Genomic DNA, 23,322 nt, shown 5'->3' with positions numbered 1-23,322 from the left:
TCACATCAGTGTGATAATAATCCACCTACCCAAGTGCTAAGTTGAAGCAGTGAGTGACAGCATTAGAGGTGAATAAGTTAACTCACTATTCAGCTGTAATTACATGCTTTTAGCTTTCTATAGTCATTTTAAAGAAACTGAAGTCACCACTTCCCACATTCTACGGGAAATGGGCAGTTATGAAAACCCGAGCTGACACAAGATTTGAGCTACTGGGAGAATATAGGTAATAACCACCTGAATGCATGTAGAATATATTACATTCTGCTTGGTGTAAAACTGGTGATAAGAATGCACACGATTCATTACAAGTGAGTCGATGCCCTTTGTTGATTCTGTAAACAAGGATGTAACTAACCCAATGTGACTGTCCCATTGTCCAAACAGGATTATAATGAGTGCAGAATTGCTGCCAATGGTCATAAACTGCGCCCTTATCATGCTCAGCAGATGACATGTGTACACACAAAGGTTTGCACATGAAGTTTGCTTAACCTCACTGTCACTTCATCAAACAGCCAGTCAAATTACAATGATAAGACATATGGGAGCTCTCCTGAGACGTTTACATTTTATTTTTTACTACAGGATGTCTGACTGCAGCTGCGGTGCCGCCAACTGTAACACGTCTGTCTGCTCGACTGTTTGTCTTAAGATGTTATGCCAAACTGTAGTTGACTTTCAAAGGAGGAATCTGTTAAATCTTTCACTCGGTAGCACATCATTAATCCATTGTGACAGGAAGTTTCTTGAGAAGTTGTACTGTACTCGCTAGCTGTGACTCTACCATGCTTTCCAGCAAATATATATAATACAAGATTCTGCTGTTAAAATATATAGAGATGTATGTGGATTTATAGTAGTTCTATAGTAGGTGTCCTCCAAAGAATAACAACAGCATCAGTCATTTCAGCAAATGCCCAATAATGATGTATGTTTACGTTAAAGACCTCCAAGAGCCATAATAATCAGTCTTGTCCGTTGGGAGCAAAGGGCAGTTAAAAAGGTTTTTTTGGAGGACGTGTTGTCAATGACAATCCATTTTCTTGATTTTTGCTGTCCAGAGTTGTGGGGGATGGAACCTATCCCACAATGCAATGGGTGAGGGACTATAGGTAGGCCTCCAATATATCAGTGCCCATCCCTCACATTCAATCACATGGACTGTGCAACTTTGGACACGCAATCTCCATTCAGTCCTATTTTGTTTGCTTATGCCATCCTGGTTATATTGTGAATATAAGAACCTTATTCCAAACTGATGAATTGCATCATGTTTCATTATGCAGGAATATCAATGTAGATGAAGAACTTTTCATGTTAAAAATGTAGGCTAAATAAAAATGTCTATATTCACATAGTGGATGTATGTGTGTGTGTATGTGTATGCAAGTTGAAAGGTGTTTGGTTTTGCAGCCATGTGTGCAGCGCTGCGTACCTGTGCGCATCAGTTCTAATGAAGGCCAGATGCGTGGATGCGGAGTGACAGTCTAAGAGGTGTGAGAGCTGAGGGCAACAGAGAAGCAGAGCGAGGATGACAGTGGCCGACATAAAGGGAAGCAGTTGGGAAGAGAGACTGCGTGATGTGAGGTGTGATTTACCATGTCTGCCAGTTGGAAGATAAGCCCTAAGAAGCAAAGGGGTTGCTGGGAAAAAGAAAGAGGGGCTGCTGTGCACAATGAGGTGTGTACAGGAAGGGGAATTGTGTATGCTTTTTTGTGTCAGGGGATGGCATAGATACAGTCCACAGCAGCACGATCAGGGAGCTTATGGAAAACATAAACAGAATTGTTTGACTTGGGAGTGACTAAGATGGAGAGAGGAGAGGCTATCTAACCCCCGGCTGGGAGCAGAGATCTGCCTGGCCAAATCTGCAATTCTGAACAGCCACCTTGGGTTGGGAGATAGGTTTCCCCTGACTGCAGCATGTTGCTGTGATGGAGGTAGCATCTGTCTGCAGCATGTTGCTGTGATGGAGGTAGCATCTGTCATTTGCAGATTCTGGAGGAGACAATGCTAAGAGCCGCATTGGGAGCGATCTGAGATTCAGAGTTGCGTGTCTTTGCTGTCGAGCCCAGGTGAAACAAAGACCCTGCGGAGCAAAAGAGGGAACAAAGAGTGACAGAAATGAAACATCATGAATGCCTGTAGAAACCTCGAGGTCCCCCCCCCCTTCTCTTTCAGCAGAACAAGAGTGAGCAGGGTGTTTTTGGCGTGTTTGGATGCCAGACTTGATTTCAGGTAAAACAAAAGGCTTTGTAGAAATAAATCTGGTGTCTATGAAATAGTTTGGAGCAATTTTGTTTGGGTCATTCTTTCTGGACAAACAGGTGGTGTTCTTTTAAATAAAAAAATCCCCAAAAATGTAAGATAATGTAATCCAGAGCCACACACAGTATTATTGTTGCACTCACCCCACAATTTCTGCAGTTATGGCTCTATGCCCTTGTAGGTCAGAAATATGAGGTTAAGAAAAGACGATTTGAAGTTTTTAGGCTGGCCAGCCAAACTTTACAGGCAGATTTTTCTGACAGATCATCAGTCACCATGTGATGATGACCTCCTTGAAGTTGTCCAAAGGCTGATACTGTATAACACTCAGATCTTATGGCAACGTGCAAGGAAAATACAGTACTTTCTTGTCCATTTGAACTAATTGATTTGCATCATAAATGAATCTATAGTACAAATGAACTTGTCCCCCGTGAAGAGTTAATTTGTGAAAACAGGTGAAATCCATTTAAAAATGATCAAACCAACACTAGTTTGATTGATGAATTTATGAAAATAAAAATATGAACAACCCAACACCAAATTTGATCTGTTTTTAAAAATGAACCCTTCAAGTAGAGAACGACGAGAAAGGAGAGTAGAGCAGAACCAGGGATTTTTTAATCGGCATGGTCAGTGAATTAACCCCTAGGTCACCAAAAGAGTGTGCCAACAAAATCCATCAGGCATACTCTTTTTATATATGGTGAAATGCAGTGGTGAAAGAAATATTTAGATATTTTACTCAGGTAAAATAAATACTCCATTACAACTAAAAATCTTTTAAAATCATAGCTAGGTAAAAACACGTAAGTATTAAAGATAGAGATTTATCAAAGATAAAAGTACTTATGTGTCAATGGCCCCTATAAATAGGTTATTAATGCATCCGTGTGGTGTACAGCATTTTTGTGTATCATTTTTCATAATGTGATTTAATGTTTTGTATGTAAAATCTTAATCTGCAAAGTTCTTATAGGTGTCAAATAAATTCAGTGGTGATGTTACTTCCCTGTAAAACAAGGGCATAATTTTGGGTTCAACATCGGGCGGGTTGAGATTTCCACTTTTGAGCAATATTGAAATTTTGAACATCAAACACTTAATTTCCTGCATTCTGCTGAATTTTTCTGCAACAAGTTGTGCCTTTTCTGCATGAATTTATGGGACAAATGTCTTCATTTATGTAAAGGAAATTATAATTGTTTTTTTGGGGTGGGTTGCACTGGCCAGGGTTGTAACCCTGTAAATTATGCCTATACTCTAAAATGTTGTTACGTAGAAGTATAAAGTAGCATAGAATTGTAATTATACAAGTACCTCACAATTGTACTTGAGTAAATGTACTTGGCTACATTCCAACATTCAACAAATGTCAAAAATTCAGATTCTGCTCTCTACTCAGTTTTGGCAAAATGTGTTGTCACCGTGTTTTGGCTCAGGGCAGATTTGAGCCAGGGAAGGCAGCAACGGTCTGATTATGAGTCTGTGTCAGAGGCAGAGAAGAGAGTGAGCAGTGCCATGTAATGTGCAAACGCAGCAGAAAGTTCTCCAGCCTGGTATGAATTCCCATCTCACATATGGAGGAAGATAATACAAAGTGAGATAGAATCCTTTTCTTCCATCTCTCTCCCTGGGGAGCAGCATATTCTGCCAAAAACAACAGGGGAAGAGAAGAAAAATGTAGTAGAGAAAACATTCAAACAAATAAAAACAAGCAAAGAAATGGGACGGAAGAGCAATTTCTGGATTTGCATGGGTGAGAGCGCTTTGCACGTCAAAATCTTATAGCCAACGGAAGTTTGCAACCAAGGTGACAAGAACAGATTTCTAAGACGATTTCCTCATAGTGCACATTCAGAATGTTAAAAAGGTTGAAACTCAATTGAAATCTCATTGACTAAGCATACCTTGTCGCTGTTCAGAACTGCTTGCCTGCATTTCATTTGAGGATTTGTGAAGGTGTCCTTTCACGATAATCCATTTCATACAAATTAATTAATTCAGGATTTATGTATTGACAGTGTTTACATATATCATCACACTGTACCTCTTTTTAAATTCACCAATATGCTTTTTTTCATACATTACTTGTATTGGATTTGTCAAGCATTTGTATGAAATCAATGCTTTTTAAAATCTCTGAAACGGGAATATTATGAAAATGTGCCGATTTTTTATTTGTTATTTAACACGCCTTTCATTTATGTAAAGCTGGTTGAGTTGTGATTGTGAACCTAGACAAAAGTGATGTCTGAGGATCTAAATTTAGTGTTAAGTACAGCAGTAAAAACTTTGGATTAGGTCGAAATAAAAGGGTTGCTGATTATGTAGGCTGACTATCTCTGTTCAACCAACACATTCTCACTCCCAACTTGTCAAAATACTTTTTAACACACTGGGTATGCCTTTGGCATAATTTTGCAAAGTCCAGGATAATGTTGGGTATGATTAGGTTTAAGCAACACAATACTAATATCACGTACGGGACATAAGTAAGTCAGTGCTGACTTTTGGTTTCACACAGGACACAAATATTGGTCTTCTGGGTCTTTTGTTTGTTTGTTTGACACATCCACCGCGACCTGCCTAGATCTTTATACTACAGGTACGTCATTTCACAGCGCCGCAGCCGAAGCCGAAGCCCAGTGCCTCTCATACAGACGCTAAAGGGTGCCTTGTGTGTTGGTATCAGAATCTGAGACCCACTGAGCTAGCTGCCGTATTGGACGAGTTGAGAGTAAGAATGGGTCGGTTCAACATGTCGTAAATGAAAAAGCTTGGTGCCAAGTATTTAAGAAATACAAACTTATTACAACATATTTTTTTAAAAAGATAATCAAATACACTGAAAGGTACAAGACACATACTTTTATTGACTAGTTTTCATAATAGGACGTTTTCCACAGACTTGTCCACAGGTGTTACTAATAACAATGATGCCTTCGTTCTATTTAAGAGTCCCAGTAAAACATGGGGGTTTAGAGGTTACAGATGTAGAAAGGAAGTTAAAAGACAGAGCAACCGAATCAGAGCACTTCCTTAATAAAGTCAGGACCCTGAAATGGAATTCAACCATCGTTCATTTGTAATATTTCTCTACAAAATAATCTTTAAAAAAATGTTGAATATGCAACCTCTATGTGCAGAAACAGGCATATGTTTAAAGAATAAAAAAAGACACAAAGTTCAACTGAGAGACAGATGCACGTGCATACAGACAAGCAGATACAGTACACACAAACAGCCCAGCAGATTGACAGTCCAGTCGAAACAGCTAGCCAGAAGCTACAGTAGCTTAGCCAAACTGCTGCAGATTGTGCTCTCTTCCTGTTTACCAGAGCGGAGAGGCCACAAAGCAGACAGGAAAGCCATGGACTGTGGCTTTTGCCATGGCTGCCAGATACCAATCTACTGTTGCGGGAAGTTGATAAAGTGTCTTTTCATGGGGCATACACCAGGCCTAAGATCAATCCACAGGAGAGAGCAGGAGGAGGGACTGCATGCAGTGTCACAGCAGTAAACCTGCACTCTGGGGAAAAAAAAAACTCTTTTGTTGTGTCAATAATATTCAGAACATAAAATACTTCATCAGCAGAATCAGCAGTGTGATCAGAGATCAGGAAACATACAGTGTGAGGTCGTGATGTTTTCTGTCCGTGCCATACAAAGAGCCAAAAGATTTCCCATGATGCACTGGGCTGAGCGGCTGCCTGTGGAGGCTCGATGCTCGATTTTCGTTTTCGTGAGAGACAAATTAACATTAAAATAAAGGGGCAGCGTTAAATAGTGAAACCATTAAATAATCAGTGTATAATGATAGGGTACTCATAGGGTTGATTATTACAATCTGAAGCGGAGCATATAGTATGTGCTCTTCATGGAGACAATGGGATTTGTTTATTTGCAGAAACCCCACCTTTGGCAACGAAAGTAAACACTGTGGATTTCAACTATTTGTCTTTTCTCTTATTGTAGATGCGAAGAAGCAAAAGAAGGAAGGCAAGAAGCGAGAACGCGCCCAAATGGACTGATGAGGTTGTTTGTCCCTGGGAGGAAGGAAGAAGAGGGTGGAAGGACGTCCACTGCCCTATCTCAACATGGTTCCTCTTTGTATATCCTGTAGGTTGACAGTAGGAGCCTATAGAGCTTTGACAAAACCAGTGGAAACATGACTTTTAGTGAAAACATGTTTTACTTTTTCTTCTTTCTAGCACCTGATAAGAAACATCTTGTATGTTGCCATAGGAGATATAATACTCAGCGGTAGGGACAAATAATGAATACGGAAAGAAATTTGTTTACTAGTGTTCTTACCTAATGATGTTATTTTTAAGATTATTTTCTTACGGACAAATTGGATAGCATTTGTTTTACAGTTGCATAGCTTAACTCTAATTTGGAAAACTCTTTGGTCCATGCCTCGACTTAATGAAGCAGTTGGCTAAAAGTGAAGCTCTAAACATCTTCACTTAATTAATTTGAGCAAACAAAAAGATTAGCATTTGCAATTTTTCCAAGTGTCTCAAGTTAATGGTAATGCTTTACCCCATTATTTTGTGCTATGATATTTTTCTTTTATTTCCAGTAAGAATAAACCTATATCTGTCCGGAGACTGCATGGAATTGCATCTGTAGTGTGAAAACTACTACTGTTTTTAGTGTGTTTTCCTCCTGCTGCTCAGTTGTACCTCAATTTATACCCACTGATTTTTACTCTCCAGCTGTTTGCTGTAAAAAAAAGAAAGAAAAAAAACTCACTATTGTAGTCGTCAGTTGGAGTTAACATTCCCTATGTTTCCAAAAATAAAAAATAAAAAGGTAGACATGTCTCTTTCACCCTGTGCATCCTCACACATTCAAAAACTCAAAAATAAAATGTGAAACACATTTCATATATTTTATTTGAATGTCATTCTGAGAGAATATGGCACAAAGTAACCACTTAATGCAGTTCATCTTACAATGTCATATGAGACCAGTGATAATAACACTCAGGTTCATTGTTCAGAACAAATAATCAATCAAGAATGCATCAAAAAGGAAATCAATACCATTGTTACTGTACAGGAAATATCATAGTGGGTGGAGGGGGGGGTGTTAAATGAGGGATTCTTTCGGGGAGGAAACATTCAGATAGTAGCTATTAAAGACGTGTATGTACATTTCAAATGTACCACATCCGAATTACATATAATTTATTATCATATAGATATATACAATGCAAACAATAGATTGTAAAATTTATTTTTCCTATTGCAAGAGAAGCCACAAGCCACAGTGAGTGAATACACAATGGACATCTACATACATAAGCAAATGAAAAATGAACATTTGTATGTACATTTAACACTTGCCGCAGGCTACAGATTTTTTTTTTCTTCTTCTTTTTTGTTTGTTTGCTGATTTTGTTTTAAATCCACATGTTAACTGTGACCCTTGAAGTTCAGATAGGGTCAAATAGCTCAACCCTCAACCCATTGGTTGCTCCACACAAAAAAAACCTTTTCCCCAGGATGTTAAAATTGCAAAAGTTATAAAGTGTGTCCGGTAAGATAGCAGACGACAGCTTCTTCACAAGGTGTGAGGCCTAATGCATTTACAGGTGAAATCAAAATGAAGCCCTTGCTTCTGGGCCTTTGGGTCACTGGAAACTAGTTTTAGCTTTTTTGCCTCCTCCAGGTTTCCAGGTTTGCCCTTTTTTTTTTTTTTTTCCCTTTCTCCTTTCTGGCTGCAAGTTACTCTTCAAATCCCATTGAACGCTGCTCCGAAGTTGAAAAGTTTGGTTTGGTTGCTCATTTTGCAAAGCAGGAATCCATTTCTCAGCAAATCATGCCCCCAGAAATGCACATACCTTTTACTCTTGTAATCATATTCTCTTTGAAACACTTCCATAACCCATAATAATCGTCTTTATAGATCTTAAATAACATTTTAAATTTCCAACCAAAAGAAAAACTCTCTGGCTGTACACTGATCATATTTTAATTTGTACTTTGTACAATAATAAAAAGAAATAAATTTACTAAATGTCATCGAAAATGTACAATATAATGTATTATTTATACATATTCCAGGACCACGCAAAGCTGTGTCTAAGTGAGTCCTTTGGAAGCCTGTTGCTATTGAAAGATTGAAAAAATGGAAAATCAACCAAAATAGCCCGTTGTGCCTCCAGGATAGTATTGAAATATGTCACAGCTGTATAGTTTTTGATCAATTACTTCAAAAAGGCATTGAGATGATGATTTTAGATTGTTCAGTCCAAGCTTCAGTTGCCTCTGCAATCAGACAGTGGCTGTGTTAAGATGAAAATCATAGTAATGGGAGCTCAGAGCTGAGAAACACAATATCTGTAACCAAAAAGTTAAAAATGCTGAACATGCTCTTTAATGTGCACAATGCAGCACCAACTACTTTCAGCACAGACACACTAAAGATACAACAGTGATTTTAGGATAAAAGAGCAATTTGTTTATGTTACTCTGGATAAGGGATAAGGCACTTTAAATTGCTCCGTACAATCTGGCGATATATATATATTTTTCGTCTCTGATAAAATTCTCCCAGCATGCACAAGCTGCTGCGTTTTCACATCTACAAGGCTGCACAAGATTGGTGAGATTAATCTCAGCAACAGCCCCCCAAGAGTGAAGCCAGAGAAAAATTAAATTTGAAGTAATCTCTGATAAACTTTACATGTCATGTGTACTCCGTAAAAGGAGTTTAGCCCTTTGACATAAGCCGTATGAAGAGGAGCCCAGCTAGCTCTGACGGCACATTATGATCTATTGATTACAGTGGAGACAATGTTTATTCTAGTCATATTAGACAGATGGACATCAAAATATATGTTCTGTACGTGAGCATATATGCATTAGAATGGACTCCTTAAATATGAAGGTTATGATCATGATAACAATAAAGCAAGAGGCGGTGGATTCTGTTTGCACAACATGAGAATGAGATGCAATAAAAGCGCAGGAGAGACGGTAAACAGCGCCATATCACGCTGTGTTTACACCAGGCGGCAGCTTTCGTCTGGGACACTGAAATTCCTGCAGCAAAACCCTTGGCTGACCTGCCCAGAACGTCTGTGACTTCTCCAAACATGGTCCACATGTCTAGCTTTGGATTTTGTCACTGACAAAGCCCCTCCTCCGTCCTCCCCCCTTGTAGCCATGACTACAAAGGCGAGCTTATCTGTTTCATATGAACAAAGTGTACACCTACCTTGGGGGCTATCAGTCGCCTTTCTCCCTCACATGCACGACAGCCTCTCTCTTTCGCTGTCAACAAACAACCCTTTCTCGTTCTATAATAAGCCCACATTCTCTCACATCATCCACCTCCCCCCTGACAACGCCTGATACAAGAACATCTTTTTTTTCTCATCTGTCCGACAACAATAGCAGGGGGAGTGAAGCAGTTTATGAGAACTTTGCTCCTGATGTTTAAAGTGCATGCCGTGGAGATAACAGCACTAAGCACTTTTTTAGATGCATCTCGCCCTTCTCCCTGCTCCAGGAGGTGATAAACTGCCATCACCTTCCATCAAACACCTAAGCAGCTGCTCAAACTGGGACCCCTGGACCACCGCTTGAGCTGTGAGCCACTTACTCTCCTGCTGGTATCACTCAAACGACAGCTTAGGAAAGATTAATCAGATATTCTGGAAGGCTCTCTACCCACTACTGAGATGTGTGACGGATGTCAGACAGCCATGGCTCTACTTATCACCGTGACGGATGGTTGGATGTCGAACTTGGATGGATGCCTCAGTTCTGGCTGAAACTGCTTGCAGAGACAAACATGGACCATTCAATGTACAGTATGTGCAGCAGTGGTGGAAAGAAAATGTACTGAAATACTACAAATGTATAGGTAGCCTACTTGTACTGAAAAAAGTTTGTGGACCAATCAGAATTAGGCAATATTGAATCAAAATCTGATGACTCTTGGTGGATTGTTTGTTTATGTTGCCAGGCCACTATCAATCAAATCTGCTCAAACCATATCCACATAGACATGATGAAACAAACAGATTAGCTGAGTTTTCAACACGTACTCATTCCTACACGACACAACAGGTTGCCAGTGACTCCCAAAATGACATATTTGACCTTCTATTCACGGCCGCACGATGGCCGTTTTAAACACGTTACCGTAACTTGGAACGTGGTGGCAGTTTTAATCACGTAACCGTTCTATTTAACGCAAAAGCCGCCATTTTTAACACATAGTTAACGTTGTGAAACAGAATTAGTTACGTTTAGAAAACATCAGGTATTGGCTTAAAATTAGTCATGTAAAATTAAAATAAGGACTTCACTACGTCACAGACTTAGGTCTGTAAAAGTTGGTAAATTTAAAAAAGTGACTGTTGACTTCTGGTTTCACTCGGGACCCAAACTCCAGTCTCCTGTTTTTGATCGACACAGCCACCACACCAACCTTTGTCCTTACGGAGTTTGGCACTCTTATGCTTACTATACTATACTATACTGTCACCTTACTTCCTTGTTTGTTCTCGCGATAATTATTACAGCCATAAGATGTCGCCGCCTAACAAACGTAAGTTATGGGTCGTTATAAGCTGCTTCCACAACCAACCTATACAATTGTTTTCTGGGTGAGTCGGAAGTTTTTAAACAGGGTGCGCCTAATGCAAAATTGTGATAAATTTCTGTGACTGCAACTACATAATTTGAATGCATGTGCAGGGACTGATTTGTTTTAAAATTTTGTACAAAGCTAGGCTAGCAGCTCCTCACTGCTCCCAGTGCTAATGTAATGTAAGCTAATGCTTTTCTGGGTGAGTCTGAAGTTTTTAAAAATCAAACAGGGTGTGCCTTTTAGTAATATTTTGAACGCAGGACTTTTATTTTTATATTGCGATATTGCAACTTTAATTTGAGTAATGGATCTGGATACTTCTTCCACCACTGATGTACAGCCACATGCTGGAGATGCATCCATAGTTTATGGATGCCTGGTATTTTAACATAGTATTTACCATGTTGCTGTAGGTTGCCAGCCACGAAAAGGAAATGTCAGTGTGCTAGCCTAATGCAAAATTGTGATTAATTTCTGTGACTGCAACTACATAATTTGAATGCATGTGCAGGGATGTTTATCCTGCACTGGTTCTGCAAATATAGGAGCTTTACAGTGGAACATGGCAGGAAGGAAGGCTAGAATGAGTGCAGGAGAAAGATAATTATTATTACAGCAAGCTCATATACATACACATACATATGTGTGCTATTTACATTACATTCATGACCTCATATATGAGGTAGAGACTATAACAGGATCAGGACTGAGTGGAGCACTAAGTGGGACATAGGAGTGTAGCATGCAAGCACAAGCAGAGCGTGTAATGGGCAATCTTTAATCTCAAATGTAGGTGTTCCACATCGTCCCATAATCTGATCAGCCTCATGGTGAGTTTTCATTATAGGATCTGTCCCAGATCTCGGTTTGAGTAGACAGCCTTGAGGAGCTATTCGGTGCAGGCGTAAATCTTTGCAAAGCCCCCCTACCAGCCACTGTGGCAACCTCCTAATGGCAAATGCTCCTGAATATTCATCACTCCAACTGGTGAGCATACATTAATGTAACTGAGAATGGGCTAATAGGTTGAAATGATGGATGACATGCATGAATACATGGAACATGTCTTACAGGAAATTGATATTTTCTCATTTGTTTTCCAATTGAAATTGACACAACTATTCATTATTTCCAATCTCAGAATAAAATGATTTACATAGACTGAATTAACTCGCTTGTTAATTTTCTAAAAAAGAAAAAGGAGATGGGTTACAAAAATGTACAGTAAAGACGCGGAAATAGCCCTTATTTAAATCACAAGGTTGTGACCCGTGATCAGAAGTAAACTCCACTCTTGGAGCAAACACACATCAGCATATATACCCACACCCACTTCAGAGCTCACGCGCACACACACACGCGCGCGCACACACACACACACACACACACACACACACACACACACACACACACACACACACACACACACACACACACACACACACACACACACACACGTCTTCACAATCATCAGTACAGTGAGTACAGTACATGCTGTGACATCACTCTACTAACCAGCAGAATCGTATGATGTCTCCCACTCATCTACACACACACACACCAAAGAAACACGCACCCTCAAAGCCTTCCCAAAGACAGTAATAAACCACAGCTCTGAGCTCCAGCCACCTGTTTCACATACAGAGCAGGACAGTTCCTCGCAGTGACAGCAAACATAGGCATCTTGATAACCACCATAAAATAAATCATCCTGTCAGCAGTTGGAAAAGCTGACGTCATTTGATTTGGTATGATCGGCTGGCAAATCAAAGAGTGCAACTGAACAATCTCATGCCACATTTGTTTTCTTTATTTAGTCATAACTTGTGTTGTTTGTTGTTGTTGTTGTTGTTGTTATAGCTATTTGATTATTCTCTATGATGATACAAGACAGGCTATACTCAGTGAGTTTTTTTTAATACAAATTAAAAATGTGAAAACAAGTTGTGGTTCTATGGGGGAAACGTGAGGGGCTATTTCTTAGCTGGGTGTAGTGATTTCCTAACGATGACAACAAGAGTTCAGATTTTTGCTCCTTGCCAAAAAATAAATAGTCCCACACATAAACCTTATAAAACCACAACCTGTCGTTTTGCACTTCGGTTATTTTACACACGAAACAGACGAAATATGACATGTTAATTGGTGAGCTTTAGAGATGCTGATAGACTGATTTGTTTTAAAATTTTGTACAAAGCTAGGCTAGCAGCTCCCCACTGCTCCCAGTCTCTATGCTAAGCTATGCTAACTGTATCCTGCTTCATATCTACAGACATGAGTGGTATCAATCTTCTCATCTAACTCTTGGGAAGACAGATAATTAGTGTCTTTCCCAAATTGTTGAACTGTTCCTTCAATTCCAATGTGGGTTATTTCTCTAGTAGTATCCAAATTACTAGTTGTCTCTACTGGATAAATATATCTCTATTTTATGGCACATAATGGGTCAACATCCTGTAAAGAAAAAGAACATTTTCTCACTTGTGAGATAGACTATCTCTTTATTAAAAAGGTCTGTGTAGCCAGGATATTGTTTATGGAGAGACATGCTGCTGTTGGAATTTTTAAAATGTCATTTTTTAAGGCTGTGAGCACAGACACATTTGCATTCATTTATTAAGGTGAAGGCAGAACTTTTGAGACATATTTGGCCAAATAAAAGCAACCTTACCACCTGCATGAATAAAACGCCACCAGTAGGTAATTGTACAGCTTCAATATATTTATATATCTATAATGTATTGATGGCAACTCATTCCCAAAGGGGCTCATTGGTAGATCCAGTCCTGATGTGACCATGTTAGAGGCAATCTACGCAAGCTGCCCCACTTTATTCTACATGTTGCTGGTTGGAAGTACCATGATGAGTATCACATACAGACAGAAAAAATGCAGGCAGAGGGGCACACATGGGCGTACCCACATACTCCGAGCTAGCACACCCACATAAATATTGAGTATGCACTGATATGTACAGTTATCTACAGGTATCTCCACTGAACTTTAAACTTCTTAGGTTTGTAAATTCAGTCAGCCCTATTTTCCCATTTGAAGTCTTGTATTTTCGTACAGTGCAGATCTTCCTTCGCTCTTTAACTTTTCTCATTTTCTATCAGCTCAGTGTCACTCCCAAGTGGTCCCTGCTCACACACCCTCATTTTTTTTTAGCTTACAACTCAGTCAAACTGAATTTTTCACAACCTTACTAATCTATGCTGCTTCTGCACGACAGATCTAAACGCAACTGGCATCAGTTGAACTTGTGTAAAGTGCTACAACCGGTTATTGAGAGAGAAATTCAAAAACAAAAAGATAAAACAGTGGAAAGTAATTTCAAATGTACTCTTGCAGTCTTTGACATGCCCACACACACACACACACACACACACACACACACACACACACACACACACACACACACACACACACACACACACACACACACACACACACACACACACACACCCCTTTATACTTCAACTCTTCCTCCTAAGTGGCCCATATTTATCTGGCTGACCTGATATTTTTATATTGGCAGAGAAGAAGATGTTTGAATGTCTTTTTAAATGTGACATTGCACAAAGCGTAGCAGGCCGGGTTGATGGTGCTGTTGATGTAGCACAGCCAGTAGCCAATAGTCCACACTGTGTTGGGGATACAGCTGGAGCAGAAGGTGTTAATAAGCACCATGACATTATAAGGAGTCCAGGTGGCAACAAAAGCTACCAGGATGGCCATTATGGTGCGGGTAACTTTTTTCTCCCGTGAAGGCGGCATTTTCTTCTTCTTGTTGGGAGGTTGCTTTGTCATCTTCACAATCTTCCGTGTCACGTGATTCTGCCGCTCTGTGGCTGGGACGATCTCAACAGTAGCGTTGGATGGCGTGTAGCAGTCACCCTTGGGCGATTTAGTCTTGATCTTGATGCAGGTCAGCTTGGAGCCCCCTGCCTTGGCTCGCTGACGTGGGAGTGGCTGGGTTGTCTCGGCACTGGAGTTAGCGGCGGATGGTGCCGCCTCCTCATCCTTCTGAATCGACGCAGGCACACTGCCAGATGTTGAATCATTGGAGCTCTCCTTCTCCTCTCCAGGAGTGCAGTTCTCCTTTGCCACGTCGTCACCTTCGGCTTCTCCCTCAGCAGAGGTTGAGGAAGGTCCCTTGCCATTTTGCAGTTTTCCATCATGCTGGTCATGCTGGTTAGCTCCATCAGCATTCTGGCTCTGGGAACGTGCTGTGTCCTCCCCTGGAACGTTGTTATTGTTGGGTTTTGGTGTGTTTATCCTTCTCTGGCCAGGCGACAGGGGCTCTGGATTGGCTCCTGGCGGCTTGCGGTTATCCTTCTTCACACGGCTCTTGCTCGCTCTGGAGATCTGCCAGTAGAGCTGAATCATAATGATGACAGGCAGGTAAAAGGCGGCGATGGCAGTGCCAAAAGTGACTGCGGCATTAGAGAAGAACTGGATGTAGCACTCCTTCTCAGGCACTGTCCGCCCACCAACAATGAACTGCCAGAAGAGAATGGCTGGTGCCCAGAGGATGAAAGACAGGACCCATGCTGCTGCAATCATCATTCCTGCCATCTTGGTGGTCCTTCTGACAGGGTAGCTGAGAGGCTTGGTGACACAGAAATATCTGTCAAAGCTTATGATGAGAAGATTCATGACAGATGCATTGCTGACGACATAGTCCAAGGCTAACCACAAGTCACACACCACCGGGCCCAGGGGCCAGTACCCCATTACTATGTAGACTGTGTACAAGTTCATAGAGCAAAGTCCAATAATTAGGTCAGCACATGCAAGGCTGAATAAAAAATAGTTGTTGACGGTCTGTAAGTTCCTATTAACTTTGATGGAAAGCATGACCAGGATATTTCCAATAACTGTAACCAAACTGAGGGAACCGGCCACCAACACGATGAACACCACCTCCACAGTCTTGTAGGGGCTTTTACTCTCTTCCACAACTTCTGTGTCATTGCCTTCAGAGGCATTCCAGTACGTGAAATTGAATACATCCATGGCATTTGGTCTTTTGTTGCCACCTCCTACTCAGATGGAACCTACAAAAAGAAAACAAAAGAGAAGATTTGTAATGAGGCACTGTCAGATTCAGCTTTTTAGTCATCTGAAGACTTTTAATTGGCATATATAATAGGGTCATGGCTAAAACACAATTATAAAATGCTATAAAAAGGAATACGTCACCTTCTTTCTCAACTCAGAAAGAACTCTCAACCCTTTTACTTCAACTTGGCAGAGAAGTCAAGTATTTAAGCAAATAGATTTAAAGGTCCCATATTATGATCATTTTCAGGTTCATACTTGTATTTTAGGGTTTCTAATAGAGCATGTTAACTAACATGCTTTAACGTTCAAAACTGACATATTTTTTTCTGAATTAGTCTATATCCTTGACGTTCCACTTCCGGGATTGCTCCGGTGCCGCAGGAAAATCCGCCGGATTCATGTACTGTGTTTTGCTGATTTCCGTTTCCTTCCACTTTCTTTTTTGTTGGATTTTTACACTCCGGTGTATTTATGAGGACTATGGTTAACTGCTCCTCAGATCTCTGCATGGTAAATTGAGACAGCTAGCTAGAACATATGTCCAATCTGAGTTTTCTCTCGCAAGACTATTTTGCAGCGGCTCCGTCCGGCGCTTAGCACCGCCCAAACGATTGTGATTGGTTTAAAGAAATGCCAATAAACCAGAGCATGTTTTTCTCCCATCCCGCAATGCTGTGTGGAGAAGCCAGACCCCCCTCTGTGCCGCAGTGTGTGGATGGTCTGGCAAAGCAAGACAAGTAAACCTGTATAAACCTGAATAAACCTTTCTGAAATGTTCTGTTTTAGTGCCAGTCTCTTTAAGACCCCCTCCCGAAAAAGCCTAGTCTGCTCTGATTGGTCAGCGCTTCCAGTTCTTCCACATCTGCACTCTCTGCACCATTATTGCAGCCAGGGAAAGACTGTAACGATACTGTAGCAGCACTTTCTACCTATATAGTCTAGTTGTGACATCACAACCGTACAGAAGTCCTGACACCGTTTCTGAATAAGGGCTGTGCGCATTTCTCTGGGGATTGAGCGTTTTGATACTTCCACAGTATTTATAGCACCTCGACCTGTTTTAGAATAACAAAAGACATGGAAATCTCACTACATGGGACTTTTAAGAGAAATTATCTTACAAAAATAAAAAAAGGATAAAAACCTAAATTCAAATACAAAATGACTGTGGGACATTAGTAGTGCTTAAAAATGTAACAGTTAACAGTTTCAGTCACATTCAATAACATATTTTGAATGTGCTACAAAGGATAAAATGCCATATTTTAACGTGTAATGGTGTGAGGAGAGGAATGATGATTCAGAAGTACATTTTAAAATATATGTCTTTCTAAACCATTCATATGAGCAATGTGACCTTTTCTTGCATCAGCTTTTAGCTTGTCTAAAAGCAATTAATCAAATAACAGTGGCAATGTTGCCTGTACGCCAGTTACATCGATAATTAAAAGCACACAGTTCTGGCACAGATATTTTTCATAATCAGTGCATAAATGACATCTCCCCATTTAGACACATGCTTTATTATTGAGGCGGAAGAAAACACCAAAAAAAGGGAATGCACATGAATGACTGATGAAAGATGAGTTGTGTGGAAATGAGGCAACCACTCAAATGAGGATATCACAAGAAGTAATCACTTGCTCATTGAACTACTGACTTTATGTATAGGTTTGTTTTCCAAATACTGTTTGGAACTAAGGATAGCAAAATAAAACAGGCACTGGCAACACATTTCTCCATGTAGAAATCCATGTGATGTATGAAAAATACTCTTTTTATTTTTCCATGGTAAGTGCCTCAAAGCTGCTTTTTGTAGGTTTTTGTTTGCCTATCCACTTTGATGGATTCATTTTTCGACCTGGTAATGACTTATGACGAGCCTGTAGCTTGAATTTCCGTCTTTCCATTTCTTCAGAATGTGTTCCCAAACCCCTATATTTGGTGATAATGGGCGTCTTTAAAATCCATCTTCCCTCTACCCTGAATATATATTTGTACTATGCAACGTTTGCACGTACATTCTTGGAAATTGTAATTATACACCACACACACGGTACGCATTACCAAGAGTTCAATAAAAACTGTAAAAGGAATTATTGACAAAACTGGAGCTGACATTTTATCTTCAAAGGTCCATTTCCAACTTGCACTTAAAAATTATCTTCAAACAGCGCTATACAATTATTTTGATCCCCAAGTGACCCGCTAGTTCTCGCTTTTAACCTTAAGCATTTGCCCGTGTTGTAGACCTTGCTTTGATTTATACACTGCTCAGTTGTGCGTGTCACAGGCCTTTGGTATTAGGAGTAACGCGCTTTGTCTGCTCTGCGTCTAGGCCACAACTCTTGGAGCAGTTTCGGGTGCTGTAGGTCAGATTTGATGGCACACTTGGTGGCTTATCACCACTCAGTTTGACATAAATATCATCAGGCTGCAGAACTTCTTCAACTTTTACCTCAAGCTCCATATTTTTTGTAAAATAACTAATCAAACTTTATTCAGCCTGTGGTATTCAGCCAGGAAAAGCTTTTCTTAAATACCATTCTGCTGAGAAAGATCAATACGCTGTCAAATAAGTGAATACAAATTTGACTAAACAAACAAAGTATTTCCAGTAAGTGAGAATGCGTCTGACATAGGCAATCTCTTGTTGTGTGCTACATGTGAGAAAGGGAAACTTCAGACAATGTCCTGACCTGATTTGTTGGACTTTCAGTTCATTCACATGTGAAAACAGCTTAAATCACTCACTTGATTTTAACATGATGGTAACAATGGATAGTTTTACTTCATCAGATGGTCAATGACCAATGTGAATCTGATGCATCATCGTGTAACTAAAGTTAATGAAGTGTTATAGGTGACACACTACTGCGGCTGGGGAGCTGTCTTGTCCAAGACTTTGCCATTTTGGCTTAAGGTCTTTAACAGTTGAGCGCAGTTGTTGAGTAACTAGTGAACATTCACTTATCTGCTGTGGCAGAAATCCCTAATCATTGCATTAGGCATGGAGCTAAGCTGGACTAATCCCCATAAAATGTTTAAGTCCACCGATTTATATTCAAAAACACCAACAATACAAATGGGACACACTTGTGGCTCGCTTGAGACAAGTGGATTAGAAAAGTAAAGTGGATTAGTATAGATGGTCGTGGCACAGTGGTGACAGTTAACTCCCCTAGATGCTCTTTGTCCACCTCCAACTGCCATAAGCCTTGTTCCACACCTGAAATCTCTGCAACAACACAGCAAAAGCTGTGACCCGGCTATCGTCAACTAAAGATGCACAAATCCTATTCAGCTCAATTTGAACAGCCATGGTTTTCTAAAAAAAGGTCTCAGGGGAGACTAGACTTTATTTTAAAGCTTCCATCCACATGTTCAGAGCCATGCTAGCATTAACCTGGTGCAAAAATACACTTCTGCTTTAAAACGACAGCCAGTGCCGTGCTTAATTTCCCCAATCAGGCTGTAGTTTTACAGTTTCACTTGGATTCCTGTTTAAATATCTTTATTTCGTCTTCCTAAGACACAGCAAGCAATAGTAGGGAAGTTGTACTGAACAGAAGACAGACGTCTTTGCTTCAGTGTTGACTGGTAGAAATGCTCGCATGCCAGCCCGCTGAGCATGAGTGCAGTTGCAATAGCCTGGGGAGAGCAGCAGTGGCACTCGTCGCATAGCTATCAATCACAGAGCTTACCTGCAAGTCTCAGTTTTACTGCAGTCAGTGCCAGTGGATCAAACAGAGCACAATCAGGACACTTCCATTATTATCCTAAGAGAGATGACTATTCCGATTTCCTCATCACACTTTTTAATTATTCACTGTACATGAAGAAAAATATAAGATGGTTTATCTTCACCATCCTTAAACTTCTGCACTGAATTAAATGTGTCAGTGAATTCTGCAATCTCAAATTTGCCTTTTTGTTGTTTAGTGTATTAAAAAAACGTGAGACAAGTCAGTTGCTGTCATGGGAGGATGTGAATAAATGAGTTTGAGTATTTTTCTCTGTTCAGACTTAGGTAGTTCTGGAGCTGGCTCACTAGAGCTGAAAATTGCTTATGCCCTCTGGGAAGCAGTAAAGGCTAACCTCACCTTTTCTCCACAACTTCTGTCCTCATTGTCTTTTGTAGTGGACTCCAGGAGGGTCAGCTCTAAACCAAAATAACTGTGCTGAAGTAATTAACAATTGTAGCATTTTTATTTAAATGACAACTGCTTTGCCTTTTTATTTTGAGCTAAATAAGCAGTTTTGTCAGTGACAGACAACAGGTGTCAGCTTTCTGTTAATGTAGCTTCAAGCAGAGATACAAGAAACATTGTTTTTATTGGCAGCTGTATAGTTCAACTGAGACCGATGCATTTGGCTGCCTCCCTAGTGTCCAGATTCCCATTTCCCATCTCTGAGCACTGATCCAAGGTAAAGCCCAGGCCACTTGCCCCCTGCTTTCAATGATTACATGCATTTTCATTGCTGGCCCTCTCCATGGAAGCGTGCAGGGTTAGGCCTTTGTTTACTTTTTGTTTGCACATAAGCCTGACTGGAATGCAAAACTTATCATTGCTGCAGTACAGCTGCTCCGCAGGGGGTGGAGATCCATTTAGCGCTTCTCTCAATAGTACTACAATTCATGGATATAAGAAATAAATAAATAAATAAAAAATAATGACTACTTGACTTGCTCATCCGAAGTTCAAGGCTTCCCTTTTGTAGAAAAAACAACATTTGGTGGTGTAACTACAACAGTCAAAATTTGGTATGACAATGTGGGAAGGTTCAATGATGGCTGGTAAACATAAAGCAAAATTATTTTTCTTCACTGAGTAAATCTTCTACATCTTTTTGGACTCGTCACTGTCTCACTGTCATGAGGTTAAGTTCCTGCTTAGGTAAATATTGGCTCATTTTATCCCAAGTGTATGCAAATTACTCTCCAGCAGGGCCGTCAGTCAGACATGCATACTGACAAAGCGCTGAGCTACACAGACACACAAATGCATACAGATATTTGAAGAAATGTTTAGCAGGAAATGAAAAAGGTTCCGATAACCATCAAACCGTCTCAGTGTTCTGATGAAACATGGCTCCAAAATGAATCTTGAACGGGTGAAGTATAATTACAAATTTGCATTCATTTCCTCAAGCTTTCTACACCATCTCAGGGGTATCAGACTGGTAGGGATGGATCTTGACAGATGCCTGTAGAGATTCAGTGTAAATATTTATACAGAGAATGATTAAAGCCATTTATCCATCCGATTCAGACATTTATTTGGCTACTGGATCATGGTGGCAGTGGGCTAAACAATGTACATGTTGGCCTCCCCCAGCCACAATCTCCAGCTCTGTTTGGGGTGTACCCTGCCTGAAAAGATACAATTCCTCCAGCATAGTCTGTAAAAGTATCCTCTTGGATCTTGGATCCCAGGGGGAAACCACCAAGGGGAATACTTCCTCCGGGAGGCATTCAGGTCAGAGCAACTGGCTCCTTTCAACTTAAAAGAGCAGGGGTTCAACTTAAAACTCATTTTGGATGTCTGAGCCTCCCAGCCGGCCCCTGTAGGTCTGTATAGGTAAGCCTAGACACCCTCTGAAAGAAGCCAATGTTGGCTGCTTCTATCCACAACTGTATTCTTTTAGTCACTAGCCTGATGCCAGGAAAAATAGATCACCGGCTAAACAGAGCTCTTAACCACAACAGTCCATTACAATGCCTGCATCTCTCGGGGACAGATTAGCGCAGAAAAGTATTGGTACCAAGGCCCCAGACTTGGAGATACCAACCCTCACCCCAACTGCTTTACACTTGGCTGCACACCTGTTGCTGAATCATCAGCAAAAGGTTCACATGAAATCCTAAGGTCACCTAATTGGACAGTGCAGTGCTTAGAGATACTGTTCATGAATATCACATAACAGATTGTCAACAACAGACAATCCACACAGCTCAAAGCCCACAGAGAAGGCACTATTGCCAAAAACACATACATAGGTCCCACTCTAGGGACAGAGACCCGAAGGCTCATAGCAAAGGCATGCATAACATATTCTCTGCTCCAACACAGTGGATCTCAGTTGGGTTCTTGTGAGCATCTCAACACAGTCTTGGCTGGTGTCTGTCACCACTGACAACTCTGGAGAAGTCCAGCCTTGTCCAGGTATTGTTTCCCCAGCATGTGCTGTGCGTAGAGATGAACTCAATTGCATCTAGTTGGTATCACACGCCCTCTCACACAAGCTCCCATTACAGTTCAAACACATGGGGTTTCCTGGATTCTCTTTTCGGTGTGAGGTCACTCTTTCCCATTAAAGAGTAACTAAACCTCAGACTTTTGCCGGAAGTGCCTCTACCCCAGGCCCCCAGGAAGTGCGCTTAGCCTGGCTGCCAATCTTTTCCAGTGGCCACTTACGGTATTGCAATAAAACTAAATCCCCCTGCGGCCTGAAAAGGATTTTTCCAGTTGGTTACCATTGTGAAAGGAACATCTGTAAGACTGTTAACAGGAAACCTCAAACTGCAAACAATGTCCATTATGACTATCTATTGTCCTTTTTATATTTGAAAAAACTTCCCTCGAGCTGAGAAAAGCTTAAAAACCTGTGACGTCATCACAATGTAAAGTCTATGGGCTGAGCGGGAACTCCTGAGCAGGGTCAGCAGGAGAAACACTACTGTGCATATTCAGTAAGCCGCATATCACGGAAGTAAACCCAGAAACCTAGAAACATTTTTGGCATAGCCTATGTGCCAGACAAGAAACTCCATTGAACTGAATTTCGATTTCCATAACCTGGAAATAAAAAAAAAAAATCCCTCTGTGAATTTTTTTTTTTTTTTAAACATGGGCAGTGCTGGAAAAAGGAGCTTATGCAGAAATCAAAAACTTTAAAAGACTAAAATGTTAAGATTTGGACCTGAATCCATCAACAACACCACTAAACCCATAAACATTTTAAAGTTCATTCAAGGGAATCTTAGAATTACTCTTAATCTCTTGGGGCCAATTTATTTTGGGAGACACTACCACGAGCCCCCCCAAACACACAACCTCTCCAACATGATAAGCCTGCGATTAACGGATGGAGCATCAAACCCCTAATGGAATAACTTGAGAAAGACCTCTCATTAAAAGTTAGACAATAGCATTATTCATGAGAGGGTGTAATTACAGGGAGGCTTTGTCATATCTTCTTTGCAGGTGTGACAAAGCCTCTCAAACTCAGACCTCTCTGGCAGTGCTTGTGTTAAGTGGACATGAAGTCAATGGAGAGTAAACGAGCAGGAAATGGCATTCAAGCGGGTGGAAACACAAACTGTGATAATCTGCAAACAGTCAACTACCCAGAGATTCCCCAGAG

The 23,322-nt window shown here is 40.6% G+C and overlaps 2 protein-coding genes across 4 annotated transcripts in view; one reads left to right on the top strand and one right to left on the bottom strand.

The window, feature by feature from the left end:
• Window positions 1–7,102, top strand: part of ptn (pleiotrophin) — a 42,619-nt gene extending 35,517 nt beyond the window's left edge. The window contains exon 5 of the mRNA XM_039791604.1: window positions 6,250–7,102. Within this exon, the coding sequence (XP_039647538.1) occupies window positions 6,250–6,305 (56 nt within the window). The 3' untranslated portion in view covers window positions 6,306–7,102. The remainder of the gene's footprint in view (window positions 1–6,249) is intronic.
• A 258-nt stretch (window positions 7,103–7,360) lies between these two features.
• The window catches only part of chrm2a (cholinergic receptor, muscarinic 2a), a 77,305-nt gene continuing 61,343 nt past the window's right edge, over window positions 7,361–23,322 (bottom strand). For all 3 annotated transcript variants that reach the window (XM_039791601.1, XM_039791603.1, XM_039791602.1), the window contains one exon: window positions 7,361–15,947. In XM_039791601.1, coding sequence (XP_039647535.1) covers window positions 14,392–15,906 — 1,515 coding nt within the window. In that variant the 5' untranslated portion in view covers window positions 15,907–15,947 and the 3' untranslated portion in view covers window positions 7,361–14,391. The remainder of the gene's footprint in view (window positions 15,948–23,322) is intronic.

Source organism: Perca fluviatilis, chromosome 23 (assembly GCF_010015445.1).
Source record: "Perca fluviatilis chromosome 23, GENO_Pfluv_1.0, whole genome shotgun sequence".
Taxonomy (NCBI): domain Eukaryota; kingdom Metazoa; phylum Chordata; class Actinopteri; order Perciformes; family Percidae; genus Perca; species Perca fluviatilis.
This window is presented reverse-complemented; position numbering and strand designations above follow the sequence as displayed.